At 48.5% G+C, this 20,068-nt stretch overlaps 2 protein-coding genes across 18 annotated transcripts in view; one reads left to right on the top strand and one right to left on the bottom strand.

The window, feature by feature from the left end:
- DHX30 (DExH-box helicase 30) overlaps positions 1-16,740 on the top strand; it is a 29,796-nt gene extending 13,056 nt beyond the window's left edge. For 7 of the 8 annotated variants that reach the window (XM_080934520.1, XM_080934523.1, XM_080934521.1 and 4 more), the window contains 18 exons: positions 5,305-5,435; positions 6,348-6,458; positions 8,397-8,698; positions 9,123-9,243; positions 9,908-10,057; positions 12,445-12,597; positions 12,866-13,702; positions 13,909-13,984; positions 14,076-14,180; positions 14,399-14,574; positions 14,757-14,963; positions 15,055-15,136; positions 15,208-15,401; positions 15,487-15,646; positions 15,762-15,919; positions 16,005-16,108; positions 16,194-16,333; positions 16,417-16,740. In XM_080934520.1, coding sequence (XP_080790646.1) covers positions 5,305-5,435; positions 6,348-6,458; positions 8,397-8,698; positions 9,123-9,243; positions 9,908-10,057; positions 12,445-12,597; positions 12,866-13,702; positions 13,909-13,984; positions 14,076-14,180; positions 14,399-14,574; positions 14,757-14,963; positions 15,055-15,136; positions 15,208-15,401; positions 15,487-15,646; positions 15,762-15,919; positions 16,005-16,108; positions 16,194-16,333; positions 16,417-16,670 — 3,461 coding nt within the window. In that variant the 3' untranslated portion in view covers positions 16,671-16,740. Of the gene's footprint in view, positions 1-3,147; positions 3,359-5,304; positions 5,436-6,347; positions 6,459-8,396; positions 8,699-9,122; positions 9,244-9,907; positions 10,058-12,444; positions 12,598-12,865; positions 13,703-13,908; positions 13,985-14,075; positions 14,181-14,398; positions 14,575-14,756; positions 14,964-15,054; positions 15,137-15,207; positions 15,402-15,486; positions 15,647-15,761; positions 15,920-16,004; positions 16,109-16,193; positions 16,334-16,416 lie in introns of those variants that run through there. The other variant, XM_080934517.1, reaches the window with a different exon arrangement.
- Positions 16,741-19,280: 2,540 nt separating this feature from the next.
- Positions 19,281-20,068, bottom strand: part of MAP4 (microtubule associated protein 4) — a 118,054-nt gene continuing 117,266 nt past the window's right edge. For all 10 annotated transcript variants that reach the window (XM_080934449.1, XM_080934452.1, XM_080934453.1 and 7 more), the window contains one exon: positions 19,281-19,420. In XM_080934449.1, coding sequence (XP_080790575.1) covers positions 19,416-19,420 — 5 coding nt within the window. In that variant the 3' untranslated portion in view covers positions 19,281-19,415. The remainder of the gene's footprint in view (positions 19,421-20,068) is intronic.

Raw genomic sequence — 20,068 nt, 5'->3', positions numbered from 1 at the left:
TAGATCTTATTTGTTGTTACTGTGTATAAATGTGTGTCTGGTAAAGGTGAGCCAGTTCTCCCCTTCCATGTTTCTATGAGAGGTTAGTCACTGTGTTGCTGACTTACAAACCTAGCTGGATTTTAGTTTTAGAGTCAGGGTCTTGTTTTGAATCCTAGGCTGACCATGTATCTTCCTGCCTTAGGCTATTAAATACTGGGATTATAGGCATGAGCTGCAATGCCTACCTTTTCTTCTTGATGATTTGTTTTTATTTTGTGTGCACTGGTGTTTTGCCTGCATGTGTCTGTAAAAAGGTGTTAGATCCCCTGGTACTGGAGTTACAAACAGGTGTGAACCACCATGTGGGTGTTGGGAATTGAATCAGGTCTTCTGAAAGGGCAGCCACTGCTCTTAAACATCGAGCCACTCTCCAGCCCCCTTGGTTTCTTTTTTGTTTTGTTTTGTGGCATCTGTTTAAATCTTTTCTAAAAATAGAGAAAATGGCATAGCAGCTGCCCATGTTCCTATCATGAATCTTAGACATGTAAGTTCATGGCAACTGTTGCTCTGTATATATCCTTCACTTGGCCTCTTTGGAAGCAAAGCCAAACATCATGTATGAACACACTTATGCCTCAGATTCATCCACCTGCCTCTGCCACCCAAATGCTGGGACGAAAGACATGAGCCACTACCACCCGCCCACATGACCCACTGTGCACTTGGTGGACAGACATATATGCAGGCGAAACATTGACACACTTAACACGTGGCTGACCGAGCAGAGCAGAGTGCATTACTGAGGGGATCTTGATGGGCACAGGTCACTTTCTAGCTGAGGATCTTTTCTCCAGACTTTTTTCCTTCAACTTTGAAACAACACAGTTCTCACTTCATCCTCAGCCACTGTTGTGCCCACCCTGATTTGGTAAAAGTCTTCATTCTTTTGAAAAAAAAATTGGGCTGTTTATAGTCTTTGAGGACTATTTTGGAAGCTGGTTAGACTTCTGGCAAAGTAATAAGCCACATGGCCAAATGCAGAACCCTTGGGGAATCCTATTACCATGTTCTGCATATTATATGTATATGTATGTATATATACACACACACATTTTTTTTATGACAAGATTTCTCTGTGCATTTCTGGCTGTCCTGGAACTCACTCTATATATCAGGCTGACCTCAAAGTTAGAGGTATTTGGCCACTGTCTGGCTTATTTATATATTCTTAAATTAGTTTTATCTGTATCGATGTTTTGCCTTCATATATATCTGTTCACCATGTGTTTAGTGGCTCATGTGGGCAGGTGGTGGTGGTGTATGTCTTCAATTCCGGAACTTGGGTGGCAGAGGCAGGCAGAGCTCTATGAGTCTGAGGCCACGCATGGTCTACAGAGTGAGTTCTAGAACAGCCAGGGCTATACCTGTCTTGAAGTAAACAAAGACAAAAAGATAGAGGCTCATGCTGGCCTCAGTTTTTAATTTTCTATTGCCAGAGATGACCTTTAACTTCTGACCCTCCTAACTCCACTTCCCAATGTGGGATTCAGAGACATGCTCCCACTAAATAGTACTGATGGTCAAATAATTATGGAGTCTGTGCAAACACTATGAACTAAACTCTATCCCCAGACCTGTTTTTTGTGAGTTTTTGTTCTTTTTTTTTTTTTTTTTTTTTTGTTGCATTGTATAACCCACGTAAGCCTGGAACTTCACATGGAGAGCAGGCTAGACTTGGACGTGCAGTATTCCTACTTCTGTGTCTAAGTTCTGCGTTACAGGCAGATCTCACCACTCCTTTGCTTTTCCAAGACACAATTTTTCTGTGTGCCTTGGCAGTCCTGCTACTCAATCTGTAGACCAGCCTGGCTTCAAACATACAGAGATCTACCTCCCTTTGCCTCCCAAAGGTGGGTGGGGATTGAAGGTTTGTACCTCCACAACCATCTTATTAATATGTTTTATTTATTTTTTGGTTGTGATCCTAGCCTTTAATGACTGAGCCATCTCCTCAGCCCTTATTTATTTTATTTTTGGTCTTTTTTTAAAGATTTATTTATTTTATGTGAGTACACTGTAGCTGTCTTCAGACACACTAGAGGGGAGCATCAGATCCCATTACAGATAGTTGTGAGCCATCATGTGGTTGCTGGAAATTGAACTCAGGACCTCTGGGAGAGCAGTCAGTGCTCTTAACCACTGAGCCATCTCTCCAGCCCTTGCATTGTTTTTTTTGTTTTTTGTTTTTGAAACAGGGTTTCTCTGTGTAGTCCTGGCTGTTCTAGAACTCACTTTGTAGACCAGACTGGCATCAAACTCTACCTGCCTGGTGTTAGGATTATATAAATACCATCCCTAGTGGTGATATGTTTTAATGAGCTCTCCAGGGGATTATTCAAGTCATGGCTAGAATGAAACAAATTTCTTCTTCCAAATTTACTCAACTGCCAACTCCCCAGCAAAGCTTTCTCCCAAGGTCCTGAGACTTCCATGCCCACTCTCCACATAGCCACTGCTTTCAGATTTAATTTAATTCCCAGTCAGTCCTCCTAAGCCCTCAAAAGCCTTAAGAGACAGGAGAAATAAAATCCAGGCATGTTAGTTCGGAATTGGTATTGCACAGTCTGCACACAAGTGAGTCTTCACTCAAGTGAGGAACAGCAGATCTCCACTCTTAACTGTGGAGTCAGCTCAGTTCTTGGCACAGTGCCCAAAAGTAGGCGCTTTCTCCCTTGAAGGAGATAAAAATCATTTTATATTCAAGAGGTCTTCTCTATTCTAGTCTTCAGGGTTACCTGTAGGAGATAAGAGTACCCTGTTAGTACTGTATCTACATGGCGTTAGAAAGCAGCCAGTACGGAATTTACCATGTGTAGGACCTGGAGGGAACTTGGCTCCGTTCCTTGAATGGACGTTGAGCAAATACCTAGCGCTATTTTGTAAAATTGTCCTATTCCCTTTCCTGGTTGAGATCCCTGTGCCTAGTCTGTGGTTTGGATTTCCAGGCTAGGAGGCTCAGGCAATGCATCTAGCTGCTTCCTAGCTTCCTTGCTCTCAGATCGGCACCGAGTCCCCCCAGCCAGCAGAGGGCGTACGGTACTGCTGCCGGTTGCTGAGCCCTCGAAGGTACTGTTGCGGTCTAGGGCCGCGGGGACTGGTGGGATCGCGATGGCGGCTGCCAGGCGGCTCATGGCGCTGGCTGCCGGCGTCTCTCCGCGCCTCCGACCGCCAGATCCCCGCGCTGTCGGGCGACAAGGATGCTCGCGCGTCTTCTCATCAAGCTTTGTTCGCCCCGATGGCACTCAGGAAGCTACCGAGGTGGAATCAGAGGTGGCCACTAGCGAGCCTGGGGAGGGTGACGGAAGCATGGTGAACGGTGAGGACAGTGAAGCTGAGACTTGGCTACAATGTCCTTGACTAGGGAAGACAAGCAAAGGGTGAGGGACAGCGACCGGTCTCTCAGGTCAAGGCTTTATTTTTGAACGTAGTTTAAACTTTTTACATCCACCTAGAACCCAGCATGCCTGCATGTGGAGGTCAGGGGGAATTACTTAAATATCCTACTTCTGCCAAGTTGAGTGGCATTGTGTTAGCCCATCACAGTTGGACTTAGCTCCAAATATACCTGGAATTTCAGAAGTTCAAATAGAGACACAGTGTCTTCTTTGGTAGTCGGTGGTTTTATTGTTCATGACTAGTGCAGAGCATAGAACTGGTGAGAACATGGCCATTAAGATAGGTGGAGTAAGCTAGCTGGCCTTTACCCGTCTTGAAGTTCTGGGGGTGTGGTGCCTGTGCATATCTGTACTTACAGTAGAGCTGCAAGATTCATTCAACTCTTCTTAAGCCTGTTTAGGTGCTGTTTAGTAACTACTTGATCCTTACATGATTTATATATAATCCAGCATTTAGGAGAGTGGTCCAGGCAGAACCCTCCTATTGTGCTAGTTGACACAGAAGTCTGCCGTAGGTAAATATCCCAAACTAGATAACCAGGTTATGTTGGTAGTTTTGGAGGGATGTTTCCAAACCAACAGTGGTAAGATGGCTCAGTTGGTAAAAGCATACAAGTCTAATGAATAAACCTGTGTTCTAACCCCTGATCACAGGGAAGGGAAAGAACAGATTGGCGAGGACTATTCCTGACCTACGAACATGTGTACACACTCAGTAATGAGATTATTTTGGGGGGGCTGGAGAGATGGCTCAGTGGCTAAGGGTGCTGGCTGCTCTTCCAGAGGTCCTGAGTTCAATTCCCAGCAACCACAAGGTGGCTCACAACCATCTGTAATGAGATCTGATGCCCTCTTCTGGTGTGTCTGAAGACAGCAAAAGTGTACTCATATATAATAAATAAATAGATCTTTTTTTAAAAAAAGATTATTTTTGAAACAGGGTCTCAGTCTATAGCCTTGTCTGGCCTGAAACTCACAGAGATCCACCTGTCTTTGTCTCCCAAGTGATGGAATTAAAAGTTTTCCACACTTACCTAGCAATAATTGAATTTTTAAAAAATAAACTTTCTTTTTATTTACTTACTTAATGTGAATGGGCACTTGATTTTGTTTTGACCTGGGCCATGTTGTCTCTTGGGGTCCAACTAAGCCCTGTGTCTGGCAGGATCTGCTGCTAGATGAGATATCTCAGGCATTTTTGTTTTAAGGCTAATGCCTTAAATAAGTGTAAGGAAAGGGATGGCCTGCTGGTGTCTGCCGACCCTTTCCCTTCTGTCAGGGAGATGGAAGGGTTGGCTCATACCTTGTCTTAGCTGTGAGCTTTCTGTGAGCTTTAGAGAGGACGTTCAGAGTGCTGGGGGCAGTTGAGAGTGGAAGTATGATCTTCAGAATCTGGGTCTCATCCTGATCTGCACGGGGCTGCCCTAACTGTGAACTGTTCCAGGAGGGTCTTGATCGCTCCTGTGCATGCATGGAAGATATTTTTGGGTTTGTTGTTGCTGTTTTTTTGACAGTTTTTCTGTATAGCCTTGGCTGTCCTAGAACTTACTCTATAGACCAGGCTGGCCTTGAACTCAGAGATCTGCCTGCCTCTGCCTTCTGAATTCTGGGATTAAAGGTCTGCATCACCATAACCCTGTGTTTTGTTTGTTTTTTGAGTACCCTCTTTTAGACATTAGACTCTCAGAGTTTATTGACCATCCAGCCTGTTTCTGAGGACTCATAACTCCACTGAGTGCTTTGGGGTCCTGAGCCAACATCTTCAGCCCAAAGTGACTTTGACTGATATACCACACACACACACATTCACTCCTTATAAATATTCAAAAGAAAAAGAATTGTAACTATTTCATTCTTATTTTCCTAGCTTCTAGGGACCTATTAAAAGAGTTTCCACAGCCTAAAAACCTTCTCAACAGCGTGATTGGAAGAGCCCTTGGCATCTCACATGCAAAAGACAAGCTAGTCTATGTGCACACGAATGGACCCAAGAAAAAGGTAACTCTAAGGATGGCTAAGTGAAACACCAGCTTGACTCATAGGAGACTGGCTACTCTTCCCTTTCAGGGTTTGTTTTTTTTCAAAGAGGCCAAAGATTCTGTTTTGTTCTTGTTTGCTTTTGTTCTTCTAGACAGGGTTTCTTTATTTATCCCTGGGTGCCCTGGAATCCATTTTGGAGGCCAGCCTGGCCTTAAACTCAGATCTTCTTGCCTCTACCTCCCAAGTGCTGAAATCAAAGGCATGTGGCGCTGCTTGTTTGCTTTTTGTTGAGAGAGGGTTCTGTGTAGACTAGGTTAGCTTAGAACTTAACTCTGTAACAGGATCTGGCCTTGGATTGCTGGTTTTCCTGCCTCCACTTCCCAGATACTAAAGGTATTCTGTACACAAGAAAAATGACTTCTAGATGAGTGCCACTTGAACTCAGAAGAGAATCTCATGATACAGTTCAGTTGGAAGAAGCACCAGTGCCCTATGCGCTTTGTTCAGGGAGAACAAACACAGCAGGCGGGGTAAGGAGGCCCTTTCGTACTTCATGGTTTCTGCAGGAAACAACTGATGGCGATGACTCCTGCTCCAGGTGGTGTAGATCCCACAGAAGGATTCAGGGAAAAGATTCTGAGTGAAAGTTCTTTTGGGCTGGTTGTTTGCTTTGAGACAGGGTTTCTCTGTTTAGCCCTGGTTGTCCAGGAAATTACTATGTAGACTAGTCTGGCCTTGAACTCAAGAGATCCACCTGGGTCTGCCTCCAGAGTGCTGGGATTAAAAACCTGTGCCACCACACCCAGCTTGTTTCTTTTTGATACAGGGTCTTACACATCGCAACCTGTCCTGGAATTTACTCTGTAATGTGATCTTCTAGATTACAGGTGTAGGCTCCCGTTCTCACGTCTTTGCTTTCCACTTTCCCAGAAAGTCACTCTGCACATAAAGTGGCCCAAGAGCGTGGAGGTGGAAGGCTATGGCAGCAAGAAGATCGATGCTGAGCGGCAGGCTGCAGCAGCGGCCTGCCAACTGTTCAAGGTGAGGCTCCTCTGTCGAAGGCCCTCAGGCCTAGGACACTTATACCTTGCTCTCTCTTGCAGTAGTTTTGGTTTTAGGGACATCTTGTGATGTTGATACAATGTTCAGGCATTCAACATGACAGAGCCCTTCCCATTTCCTGTGTATGTATGTGTTTACATATAGTTATGTGTCATCTAGAGAGCCTTTACAGTAGTCATTCCTGAGAAGTTGTCTACATTGTTTTCTGTTTATTCCTTTGCTCGTTTGAGACAAGTTCTCCCTGTGTAGCTTGGCTGGTCGAGAACTACCAATGTAGACTAAGCTAGCCTTGAACACACAGAGAGTTACTTGCCTATGCTGTTTTGAGTGCTTGCCTCACCACACCTGACCCGGTTTGCTGGCTAGAATGTCCCATGATCCTCCTGTCTGCCCTGGGAGTATACCTGTGCACCACACTACATGGAGTTTTACATCACAGTTGGGGGTTGAATTCAAGTCTTTCATGTGTATTTGGCAAGCTCTTTACCGACATGGCTATCTGACTCCCCAGCCTATTATTGTAAATTTAAAAACCAACAAACAACTTTTTTCTTTCCAGATTTGGTCTCATTATACCCCAGCTTGTCTGGAATTCTCTATTGTAGAACAGGCTGTGTGCCTGCCCAAGTGCTAGGCCTTTAATCCTGAGTGTTAGGATTAAAGGTGTGTGCTACCACCACTGGTTTGAGAGAAAAGTTTTATTTTGTGTGTACTGCTAGCATACATGCATAACATATTTGTGCCTGATGCTCTTGTTACGAGGTAAGGTCCTCTGTGCAGGTAGCACATTCTCCTACAGTCGGAGCCATCTCTGCAGCCTACTTCTTGAACTCTTTGTTGGCTACCTTACTGAAGTAAATACCCATGCAACTTAGTTTCTGTTTACTTTTGAATCCATAGTGGATATTTATTTTACAGAAGGTTTCAAAAACATTTTGGATTACTTTATATTTCTAGCAGGGTTCTTGTGTTAGGAATGGTATCTATTTAGCGTTATAGGCCACTCATTGCCTAATTGCCCTGTTACTGTGGCTTTGCAGATCATTGTGTGCTGTATCTTTTGTTCCTCTGGTTCCCTGGTTTTCTGTTTGTTTGTTTTTTCCAGACAGGGTTGCTCTGTATAGCTCTGGTTGTCCTAGGACTTGTTCCGTAGACCAGGCTGGCCTCAAACTCAGAGATCCACCTGCCTCCGCCTCCTGAGTGCTGGGATTAAAGATGTATTAAAGATGTGCTCCACTATGACCCCCTTGGTTTTTTGTTTGTTGTTTTTGGTATTTTGTTTTGTTTTATGGGTTTTTTGTTTTGTTTTTATTTGTTTGTTTGTAGCTTTGTTTAGTTGTTTTGTTCAGACTGGTCTCAAACTATGGAACCCCACTGGGCCTTGAACTTTGGTTTGTCTGCTTCAGTGAGCGCTGTGTCTGCAGGAGTTGGCACGGTGCCTGGGGGCTCTGTTGCCGTTTTATTTTGAAGCTATGTAGTGAACTTATTTCATTTCACACTTTTATTTGTTTTATTTAGACCAAGTCATGCAGGTCTGTTTACAGCTTCAGGTGATGTTCCTGCCTTGGCCTGGAAGACAGGACTTCAGACATTTGCCCCCATATCCAGCAGATCTAGATGTTTCTAAGATCTTCTCTCCTTCCCTTTCTTCTGTCTTTCCTTCCTTCTCTTTTCTTTCTGTAATTTTTTTTTTAATTTATTTGAGATGGTGTCACAGTGTGGGTAAAGCTGGCCTGGATTGCAGGCTCCTTCCCTTTGAGCTTATTCTATTGCTAGGATAAGAGGCACACCATCATGCCTGGATTTAAGTGTATTTTTTATTCCCATTTCTGGCTAGGGACAAGGTATGTATAGCCCAGCACAAGCTGACTGAGGTTTAATGATGGTGTGGTCCTGACAGTTTTCTCTACCCTACAGGGCTGGGGTCTGCTGGGTCCCCGGAATGAGCTGTTTGATGCAGCCAAATACCGAGTGCTAGCTGATCGTTTTGGGTCTCCAGCTGACAGCTGGTGGCGCCCAGAACCCACCATGCCTCCAACTTCCTGGCGGCAGCTGAATCCTGAGAACATTCGGCCAGGAGGTCCTGGAGGACTATCTCGAGCCTTAGGCCGAGAGGAAGAGGAAGATGAGGAGGAAGAGCTAGAAGAGGGGACCATTGATGTGACGGAGTTTCTGTCCATGACCCAGCAAGACTCCCACAACCCACTCAGGGACTCAAGGTACTGGTGTTACAGAGGGATGCGGGGGACCTTAGCTACATCTTGACATGGGATTGACCTTCTCTGAGCCTTTAGATATGGGAGGGCTCTGCTCACACTTTAGTCATATCTTGTTGCGCAGTGTCTCCCACTATCTGAGGCGATGGGATGAGATAGTACGCTACCATCTTGGGCTGTGGCTGAGCTCCTGCAGACTGTACAATACCCTTCTTTCTGGTTCACACAGCGATCACTGTTTACCCTCTCTGCTTGCTTCCCTCTGGGGAAGCTAGGGGAGTGTGGGCTCTGCTGTGTGACTGAAGAGGCAGGAGAGCCTGGCCCCATCATTTCAATCTTACATCAGCACTACGTCCCAAGCTTGAAGTCCCAGAGAACTTGCCTCGGATGACAGCAGATTTTTTACCTCCACTGTTTGTCTTCACAGGGGGGGCTCCTTTGACATGACAGATGATGACAGTGCTATTAGAGCTCTGACCCAGTTTCCACTTCCCAAGAACCTTCTGGCCAAAGTGATTCAGATTGCAACATCCTCCTCCACAGCCAAGGTGAGTCTCTCCTGACAGTGTGAGCTCGAGCAGCCCACGTGTTTGTGCCCGTCTCTTCCATGGCTAAGCAGGAAAGAAGCCTTGGGTATGGGGCGGAGCTGAGGGTGTCTGTCTCAGCTTCTACCTAGGCCACCTAGAAGAATATAGGATCCTTGATGGATAGAAAGGGTAAGGCAGCAGGGACAGAGGAGAAATGAAAACAGCCACATGGTGAAAAGGCTGGGGACTGCTGATTGGAAAACCTCGATCTGGGACCCAGTGGTTGGTTAGGAGTATGAAAGAGTAGGAGTGGGTGCCAAAATCCTGGGTTTTAAATGACATCACTGATGCCACAGCAGGGCTGCTCTGGGAGACTGATGAAGAGGTATAAAACCCCAGACTTTCCTGGAAGTGCTAATTGGACAGGTAGTGCATTGCATGAACCCTGTCTTCTACAGAAATTGAGAAGCAGGCTCAGAACTAGGGTCACACAGGGTCATTGGGTGAAACATAAAGCACAGGGACAACGGGGAAGTCACAGTACAGAAAACCATGTCTGGTTGTGCCCAGTCTGGTGTGGCTCTTTGGTCCTGGTTAACTCTATCTCTAGGTTCCTTGAAGTGCTTAGATTACCCAACAGTCTCGTTCCATTCTTTTTGTAACTTCCTACTTACCTTCCATGTAGAACCTCATGCAGTTCCATACTGTGGGTACCAAGACCAAGCTGGCTACACTCACTCTGCTCTGGCCTTGTCCCATGACCTTTGTCGCCAAAGGGCGCCGCAAAGCTGAAGCGGAGAATAAGGCAGCAGCCTTGGCTTGCAAGAAACTGAAGGTAAGTCCCTTTGTCTGTGACAGATTGGTCTACTTTCCTAGGTAGCAAAAGCCACCAGGCCTTGAACTATTTATACCCAGGTAGGAAAGGAGCTGGTGGCCCATCCTTGCTTGTATTTGTCAAAGCTGTCCCAGTCTTGCCTAGTCTCTGCACAGCGACTGTGCCTGGGAGCTTAGCCATAACAGCACCTGGCCAGAGCCTAGGCACCCGGACAGATGCTGTTCGCCATGGTGGTCGAGAAAGTAACCTGATCTGCAGCTAGAATGAAAACTGAGAAGACGTTAAGGTGATGGCAGTGTGTCCTTCATCTGGCAATTTGTGTGCCCCCACCCATTTTTAAAGCATTTTCTTATGTGTACACCGTGGCACATGTGAGGTCAGAGGAAAATACACAAATATAAGGTCTCTCCTTTACCATATGGATCTCAGCAGTCAAACTCACAGACATGCCCTCTCAAGACAGGATCTGGTGTGGTGGAGAACTTTGAGTTCTGGTCTTTTTGCATCCACCTTGCAATGCTGGGGACCAAACCTAGGGCTTTACATGCTAGACAAGCTAATGTACTAACCAACTTAACTACACCCCAGCCTGCCCCTCTACCCGCTTGCTTCCTTTTGCAATAGGGCTCAGCTTAGCTGGTACCTGCTATGTAGCTCAGATTGGCTTCCAACTCACAGCCCTGTCTCAAAGTTCCAGATGGTTGGATTATCAGTGGAAGCCAGTATGCCTGGCAATCTTTTTTCTCTGTTGTTGGGGATTGAATATAGGGTGTTCCTCATGCTATACCAGTATACCACTGTGCTCTATCTAACAGTTCCCGTGAAGGAGCTTTAGAATGCCACAGCCTTGGGATTAACATTGTGCCTGATCAACAAGGGAAGTGTGTTCGTCTGATGCATGGTGGTGAAGGTTCAGTTTTAGTTTGCAGAATGTGAGATGAGCCTGCCTTCCTGTGTGGTCTGGTGGTATCTTTGTGAGTTTGGTTTTGGGAACCATGTCTTAAAGCCCTCTGATGGTGTAAGGTACAGCTGTCAACTTGGAGAATGTGAGGAGTTCATGACTTGGTGGTACTTTATACTGTTATCCTAATACTTGGGAGGCAAGGCAGGAAGATTATCATGAGATCAAGGCTGGCTTGGGCTACATAGCAAAGCTGTATTTAAAAAGAAAAGAAACAAAAAGATTGGTGGGGCAGCAGCGGTGCACACTTTCAATCTCAGCACTTGGCAGGCAGAGGCAGGTGGATTACCTGAGTTCTAAGTTGGCCTGGTCTTAAGACTGAGTTTCTAGGACAGCTAGGGCTACACACAGAAACTCAGTCTTGAGGAGGAAAAAAGGACAAGAATAAAAACCAAAAGAAAGTCAGAAAAAAAAAAAAGTTGCAAACAGGAGGTGAAGTCAGGGAGTAGATGTGTCGAGCTGGGCCTCACAGCAGGATGTTTGGGGTCTGAAATTTCAGTTCATATGCAAATCCCACACTCACAGCATAGGAGCCGATGTCTGGGAAGGGGCTACAGTGCAGGGAAGCTGGGTGACCAGCTGACACATGCAGACAGCAGAGGGGTAGCATTAGGGCCTTTGTGGTCTAAGCACTAGGTCTTTAGGAAGACTGTCATCAGAAGTGTGGACTGAGCATTTGGAGGGAGAGCTAGTGAGACATTGCACATGAGAGAAACACAAAGGTAAGAAAAATGATGGGCTCACAGTTACTGGAAGGTCATGTTTTACCTCATGAGGTGATTTTAAGCATGTAGTGAAGCAAACAAGCATTTTGCTTTAAAGGGCCTGTTTTAGCATGTTCAGACATTTTTTACAGGACAGTCTATGTGCTTCTGTGTGCTGGGGTCACAAATGGCACTGTCCAGAAAGTAACCACCAGTACCTGCTAGCAGGATTTGGGTGGGGAAACCGTGGTCAATCTACACAAGGAGAGACTGTGGAGTAGGCAGGGTCTTCAAGGGCCTGCCTCACTGTCTCAGGTGTGTGTCTGAAGGAATGAGATTGGTCTGGGATACCTGAAGGCTGTGAATGCACCATGAGAGGCTGTTCCTGGGCAACATTTAGTCGTTGGAAATTATTTTTTTTACTTGAGTTATACTGTATAGCCCAGGCTAGCCTGGAATTTGTGAAAGCCTCTTTCAAAAAGAATTTGCGAAAGGCTCCTGAGTGCTGAGATTATAGGCAGCAGTACCATGCCTGACTAAAATTTAGTTAATTTTTACTAGTTGGCTTTTTAATAACTTTGTGGAGATTGACACTATCTTAGTTCATTTCTCCTTTATTCACTAAAACCAAAGTCTCTGTAGACAGATTGCTTACCACATCCCTCAGGTTCTAAGCCCGTCTGGTCTAGGAGCAGAGACTGAGCCATAACATATCCTTACAGAGCCTGGGCCTTGTGGACAGGAACAATGAGCCGCTTACCCACGCCATGTACAACCTGGCCTCCTTGCGTGAGTTGGGTGAGACCCAGCGCCGGCCATGTACCATCCAGGTGCCTGAGCCCATCCTTCGCAAGATAGAGGCCTTCCTGAATCATGTAAGCATCCTGTCTTCCAGCCCATTGTCTCCATCTCCAGACTACAACAGGCATAGGAAATCCTCATTTTCCACTAAGCAGGGAGCTTTGGAGTCCCCTACCCCTAGTCATGCCTATGAGGGTGTCAGGGCAGTCACAGCCCATGTTCTCTGCTCTATGGGTTGGGCCCTAACCATGTGACTCAGGTGAATCCTTTGGAGGGGCGCAGACTGCATGGAGGAGGAAGACGGGCTCTTCTATCATTTTTACTTGCTTCTTGTTCCTCTAGTACCCGGTGGACAGCTCATGGATTTCCCCAGAACTCCGGCTGCAGAGTGATGACATCTTACCCTTAGGCAAGGACTCAGGGCCCTTGAGTGACCCTATCACAGGCAAGCCATACATGCCCCTGTCAGAAGCGGAGGAGTTGCGCCTGAGCCAGAGCCTGCTAGAACTGTGGCGGAGGAGAGGGCCAATCTGGCAGGAGGCCCCCCAGCTACCTGTGGACCCTCATCGGGACACTATCCTCAATGCCATTGAACAACACCCAGTGGTAGTCATCTCTGGGGACACAGGCTGTGGGAAGACCACACGTATCCCTCAGCTGCTATTGGAGCGCTATGTAACTGAGGGTCGAGGTGCCCGCTGCAACGTGATCATCACACAACCTCGCCGAATCTCAGCTGTGTCTGTGGCGCAGCGGGTCAGCCATGAACTGGGCCCCTCTTTGCGCCGGAATGTGGGCTTCCAGGTACGCTTGGAAAGCAAGCCCCCAGCCCGAGGTGGGGCGCTGCTCTTCTGCACTGTGGGTATCCTGCTTCGGAAGCTGCAGAGCAACCCCAGCCTGGAGGGTGTGAGCCACGTCATTGTGGATGAGGTCCATGAGCGAGATGTGAACACAGACTTCCTGCTGATTCTGCTCAAGGGCCTGCAGCGGCTCAACCCAGCCCTGCGCCTGGTACTCATGAGTGCTACAGGAGATAATGAGCGCTTTTCCCGATACTTTGGGGGCTGCCCTGTTATCAAGGTACCTGGCTTCATGTATCCTGTCAAGGAACACTACCTAGAGGACATCTTGGCCAAGCTGGGTAAACATCAGTACCCACACCGGCATCGGCACCATGAGGTGAGCTTTCCTTTGGATTCCCTTCCCCCTATCCTTATGACAGGGTATTATTCTAGCCTGTCTTCTTGATAAAAACTGGGGAATACCTTTGTGTGTGACAAGTATGTGTGGACTAGAGTTTACATATTGAGTAGCTCGCCCTCACTGTGTTCCTGCGTGTGACCCCTACCCCGTGACTGTGAGTGACCTTTGTTTGCCCACTCCAGTCTGAAGATGAATGTGCACTTGATTTGGACCTTGTGACTGATCTGGTTCTGCACATCGATGCCCGTGGGGAACCAGGTGGGTACTTCCCCCATACCCCCGATTCTCAGCTACTCCCTTTCTCTACTAGCTGGGCCAACCAGCTCATGGCTGCAGGGTCCCTTTACAGGTGGGATCCTGTGCTTTTTGCCTGGCTGGCAAGAAATCAAAGGAGTCCAACAACGGCTCCAGGAGGCCCTGGGCATGCATGAAAGCAAGTACCTCATCTTACCAGGTGAGTCTGGGTATGCACAGTGGTGAGTCTTGCTCTCTGTGGTAGGGAGTGACCCAGCCTATACTCAAGTGCCTTGTTTCTCACTTTGAACATTTGTGCTTCAGTTGTATCAGGGCCAGGGTTGGGTTGAGGGAATGCAAATTCTTGGCCTGCCCTCAAAATGAAACTCTACTAGCTGAACAGTGTGTGAAGCCCTTTTGCATCTTGCTATCCACCAGTGCACTCCAATATCCCCATGATGGACCAGAAGGCCATATTCCAACAGCCTCCACTTGGGGTGCGCAAGATTGTATTGGCCACCAACATTGCTGAAACCTCCATCACAGTTAACGACATTGTGCATGTTGTGGACAGCGGTCTGCACAAGGAGGAACGCTATGACCTGAAGACCAAGGTGGCGCCTCTCTCTTGGGCCCAACCAGCCCATTGGGGAATGTCTCCAGTTCTGAGGTTGCCCCTAGTTCCAATCTATGAGGGCCACACATATGGGAAATGTTCCTGTTGAGGGGTGATGAGGGTGACTAGAGACATGGGTAGACAGAACCTGTAGCACATAGGTTTCCTGCTTTCCCCTAGGTGTCCTGCCTGGAGACCGTGTGGGTGTCAAGAGCAAATGTGATTCAGCGCCGGGGCAGGGCAGGCCGCTGTCAGTCAGGTTTTGCCTACCACTTGTTCCCAAGGAGCCGGCTGGAAAAAATGGTTCCTTTCCAAGTGCCAGAGATCCTGCGCACACCTCTTGAGAACCTGGTGCTGCAAGCCAAAATCCACATGCCTGAGAAGACGGTGCGGCAGAGGCAGGGCTAGGGAAGGGCTGGCTCCTAGACAAAGCAGGTAGGACATAGGCTCATGAGAGTGTGGTTCTTTTTTGCTGTAGGCAGTGGAGTTCCTCTCTAAGGCTGTGGACAGTCCAAATATCAAGGCAGTGGATGAGGCCGTGATACTGCTCCAGGAGATTGGTAAATGGAGGCTAGGAATGGTTGGGCTGTGGAGTGGTTCGTGGAAGGGACTGACAGCTGAGCTGTTGCAGGGGTGCTGGACCAGCGGGAGTACCTGACCACCTTGGGGCAGCGCCTGGCCCACATCTCTACTGACCCCCGACTGGCCAAGGCCATAGTGTTGGCTGCCATCTTCCGTTGCCTGCACCCATTGCTGGTGGTTGTTTCCTGCCTTACCCGGGACCCCTTCAGCAGCAGTTTGCAGAACCGGGCAGAGGTGGACAAGGTTAGACCTGTGCTTCCTATAGCCCTCTTGCAGTCTATTCATACCTCACCCACTCTACTGACCCCTGTACAACATTCTCTCCCAGGTGAAAGCATTGCTGAGCCATGACAGTGGCAGTGACCATTTGGCCTTTGTTCGGGCTGTGGCTGGCTGGGAGGAGGTACTGCGCTGGCAGGACCGTACCTCCAGGGAAAACTACCTGGAAGAAAACCTTCTGTATGCCCCCAGCTTGCGCTTCATCCACGGTCAGCCTGGCCCCCAAGAGGGCCTCCTGAGCACTCCTCCCCCACCCCCCCACCCCCAGAGCTCCCATGCCCTCCTGAGCAGGGTCTCTGTTCACACTGTACTTTGCCTCCCCAGGGCTCATCAAGCAGTTTTCAGAGAATATTTATGAGGCTTTCCTAGTGGGAAAGCCCTCTGACTGCACACTGCCCTCTGCTCAGTGCAATGAGTACAGTGAGGAAGAGGAGCTGGTGAAGGGCGTACTGATGGCCGGCCTCTACCCCAACCTCATCCAGGTGCTTCCTCTAGGATCAGGTGCTCACCAGGTCCCCACCTCTCTCCAACCTTAGCTCCTTGCTCATATTTCTTTTGTCCCTTTAGGTGAGGCAAGGTAAGGTTACTCGGCAAGGCAAGTTCAAACCCAACAGTGTCACTTACAGGACCAAATCTGGCAACATCTTGCTGCACAAATCAACCATTAACAGGTGGGTGACAAGTAGGACGAGATACAGAGGCCCAGAGAATGGCCAGAGAGGTGTGTGTAGCTTCACACAGCACTTTGTTTCCTAGGGAGGCCACCCGGTTACGAAGCCGATGGCTGACATATTTCATGGCCGTCAAATCCAATGGAAGCGTCTTTGTTCGAGATTCCTCCCAGGTGCACCCACTGGCTGTGTTGCTCCTAACAGATGGGGATGTGCACATTCGAGGTGAGTGCCTCTCCCATCATCCCAAGGGGTATTCATGGCCCCAGGGGCATGACCCTACACTGCCTGCCTTTCCCCTTCTCCAGATGACGGACGTCGGGCCACCATCTCATTGAGTGACAGTGACCTGCTGCGCCTGGAAGGTGATTCACGAACTGTGCGGTTGCTAAGGGAGTTTCGGCGAGCCCTAGGACGAATGGTGGAGCGAAGCCTCCGCAGTGAGCTAGCTGCACTTCCTCTTAGTGTGCAGCAAGAACATGGGCAGCTGCTTGCACTACTGGCAGAGCTGCTGCGGGGACCTTGTGGCAGCTTTGATGTGCGCAAGACAGCTGATGACTGAGCCCCTCTTCCGCTGGGGCTATGTACAGAGTGCAAATGTTTATTTAAAATAAAGTTATATTTATCCCTTGTGCTGCTGTCCTCCCAAGGGCTCCTCTCAGGACTCTGGGATACAGCGTTGGCAGTGGCCCAAGTCCTATGGGAAACTTCAAAAGCTCCACCCTCTCAAGCTTCTGACAAACTGTTTGGCTGAGCCCAGCACTGTCACAGCTGCTCCTAATAATACCCATAGGTATGGATAGCAAAAAGCACAACTCGGGCAAGAACTAATGGGGACTAAGGACAGAAGCAACAGCATGGTGGGGATGTCAGGCAGCTTTATTTAAATCAGTACAATTACAGACACAGGGAATGGCTAAGCCATGAGCAAACCATAAAGTACAGAAAGATCTTATTCCCAAACATTTCCAAGTATGCACATCACATGGCCTGTGGTCCCAGTCTACTAGAACCTTCTTGGGTTCTCTGGTTTGTGGGATCCTTTCAGGGAGCTACCTAGAGAGCTTGGGCTACCTTCCTTTCTCTAATCCTTGGAAAATGAACTTGCTTGTCGATTTCATCAACATCTTCAAGGCCCCCAAGACCAACATCAAGGAGGGGTAGCAAGTACCTTTATGCCCTCAGCCATCACTACCCTGGTCCTTACTCTGTCCTTCCCAGCTCCATCAGCCCCCTTGCTGCAAAACACAGATAGTGCAGGCTCCATGCATAGTTCTGCCAGCTTGAGAAGAAAGCCACTCCCCAGCACAGTCAGTCCCCTTTTCTACAGCCACAGCAATTCTTCCTGTGCTTAAGAGAGCTAGGGATTCAGGGCCACCTCGTGATGGAGAGGACCTTCAAGCCCAGGAATACCCTTCAGATAGCGAAGACCTGCTCAAACTGCATCCAAACAGAGGTGAGGCTGTGTTAGGAGGAGGGCCAAGGGGGCCAAGCCTCCTGAGAGGCAAATCTGCCCAGCAGAAAATGCCCTACCAGGAGCCCTTAGACACTCCAAGGCCATTTCAATACAAACTTAGGTTTGAATCCTTTATTAGAAACCATGCAAACTTTAATACAAAAAATACAAGTGCAATAAGAATCTTGTGTTGATACAATTCCTGGGATTTTCTCAACATTGCAGCCATCCCATCCGTGAGCAGACCACACTGGGATGGCTGGCCTCTCCTGCTCCTCTCCAGTCACACCCGAAGAAAAGTGGGATGGCCCCAGTCTCATGCATTTTAGTTTTAAATTTTCACACCTGATTCCCCACTTCACAATCGTTCTGGATATCTCGGGCTCCCCTAGATATGAGGATTTGGGTGCCATGGCCTGCAGGTACAGGCCAGGGATTTTGACCTTCATTTCTGTTTCTCCAGCCCTGGTTTTCTCACACATTAACCACCGGATTCCCAGGGAATGAGATAGATGCCCAAACCAGCCTCTTGGTTAGAAAAGCAGCATATACACAATACCAACTCAGCCAGTCACACTGACCCACCTAGTTGTCCTAGGCAACAGTCCCAACTTCTTCACACAGGCCCCAATGCCTGACAGCCTCCTCAGTGGAGACTCAGGATACCCTCCCCTGCTTCCTTCACCACCTACTGAGAACTCTCATTTAGACATGGCTTCAACCTGCAAACTACACCACCAGTTCATAGGTTATTGGGACAGGGCAAAGAAGAGAAAAAAAAATGAGACAGCAGCTATTCAGGTACAATTAGCAGTGGGTACAAGGAGGCCTTGACTAACTTGAGGCGGGGCAGCAAAAAGGGCCTGGTACCACCTACATGGTGGCCTCCACCGTGGGGTCAAGGAGAGGCAGTGGTTTAGGTTCCAGGGGATTCGGTCGGTGCTGGTCTCAGCTTGGAGTTCACCTTTACTAGTCGCTCCAGGTTGAGCCAGGAAGAGAGGGAGGGTTTGTCAGTTTCTTCTGGGTTTGGTCCAAAAAAACCAAACAGCCAACGCTGGAATCCAGCTCCTCACCCCTAGATCCCACAGAGATCCCATTAGACTCCCATCCCCTCCCAACTTTCTCCATGGTGCAGTGGTGAAGTGGTAAGATAGTGAGGTTAGAGCTGGGCCCAGAAAGGGGTGCAAGGAGGTGTAAAGGCAGCGGGGCTGCTGCTGCCTTGAGCAAGCGAGGCAGGAGGAAAGGAGGCCTAAAGGGGCTGCCCAGCACCCAAGAGCTTACAAGTCTAGTAGACAGCCCGGGGAAAGGAGCCCAGGGCCCGAGACCCCAAGCTTGGGCCACCAGGGAAGTGGGGAGGCCGGGAGACAATGTCAGCCCCATGGTCGGTGCGGGCCCTGGCATTTGCCCGGAACGTCAGCCTGTAGGTCTCAATCTGCAGTGACACGTGAGGAGGGATGGGAGAGGGCAACAAGGGGGGGGGGGAGACAAGAGAGGGAACACAGGGGAGATGGAAGACGAGACCAGAATGTCATCATTAGATGCCTGGAAGATAAAAGGTTACTTTGTTAAAATTTAGGCCACACTCTAGTCATAAAACAAAGGAGTTTCAATTTTCAGCCAGTGACAGGGCCCCTGGCTGGCCCTTAGGCCAAGCCCAGCCACTTACTTGTCTCCTGGATCTGGCTGTCCAAGGTCTGGGGCTCCCTTTGGTCACCACCCCCTGAAAGGGTGGTGTGGCCACTGAGGCCACTGGCTGAAGTAGGGGCGCCAGCGTCAGGCGCAGCCTCAGAGATGGCCGGCTCCTCCCCAGCGGGGGGGCCTGGACACGGAGGGGCCTCACTGCCACCGCCCTCAGTCTACAATGAAACAGTGGGGAGACAGTGAAGGGTCAGTTGGGGAGGGAGTGGAATGGGGTGATGGCGGTGAGTCTCATAGCCTTCCCAGCCCACACACCCCAACATCCCCAGCTTTACAACAGTCTACCTCTCTTCCCATAACACTGACTCTCAAGATTGGAGGTGCTGGGCTATGACACTCTCGGGAGTCTCGTGGAACTCTTACTCTCACCAAGGTTGATACCAAATTAAAAATAGCTACAACAACAGACAGCAATAACTCTGAAGAGCACACAGTAGGGGTGGAAAGTAGGGGTGCCTCTTACCAGGCACACCCATTGTTTTGAAAGGGCTCTTGGTAACTAAGTAGGCTCCCTGCCTGCCTGCTCATCTGTGTGGTAAGGTCCCCTCATGATGAGCATCTTTTATGTTGGACATCATTCTAGTGCCTGTGGACAGAGAGGAAGCAGAGGGACACTCAAAGAGGTATGACCCAGGAACATTACAGGGAAACCTTGTGGAGTTCAGCAGGACATTGGATATCCTGCACGGGGCAAGCATAGAACAGCAAGAGCAGTGGGGACTAGTAAGTTAGACTGCACATGTCCTGGAAAGCCCACCAGGCAAGAGTAGAGAAAGACATGGTTAGGGGGATAAAGTGAAAAAAGA

The sequence above is a fragment of the Micromys minutus genome (assembly GCF_963924665.1).
Source record: "Micromys minutus genome assembly, chromosome: 21".
Classification (NCBI taxonomy): Eukaryota; Metazoa; Chordata; class Mammalia; order Rodentia; family Muridae; genus Micromys; species Micromys minutus.
This window is presented reverse-complemented; position numbering and strand designations above follow the sequence as displayed.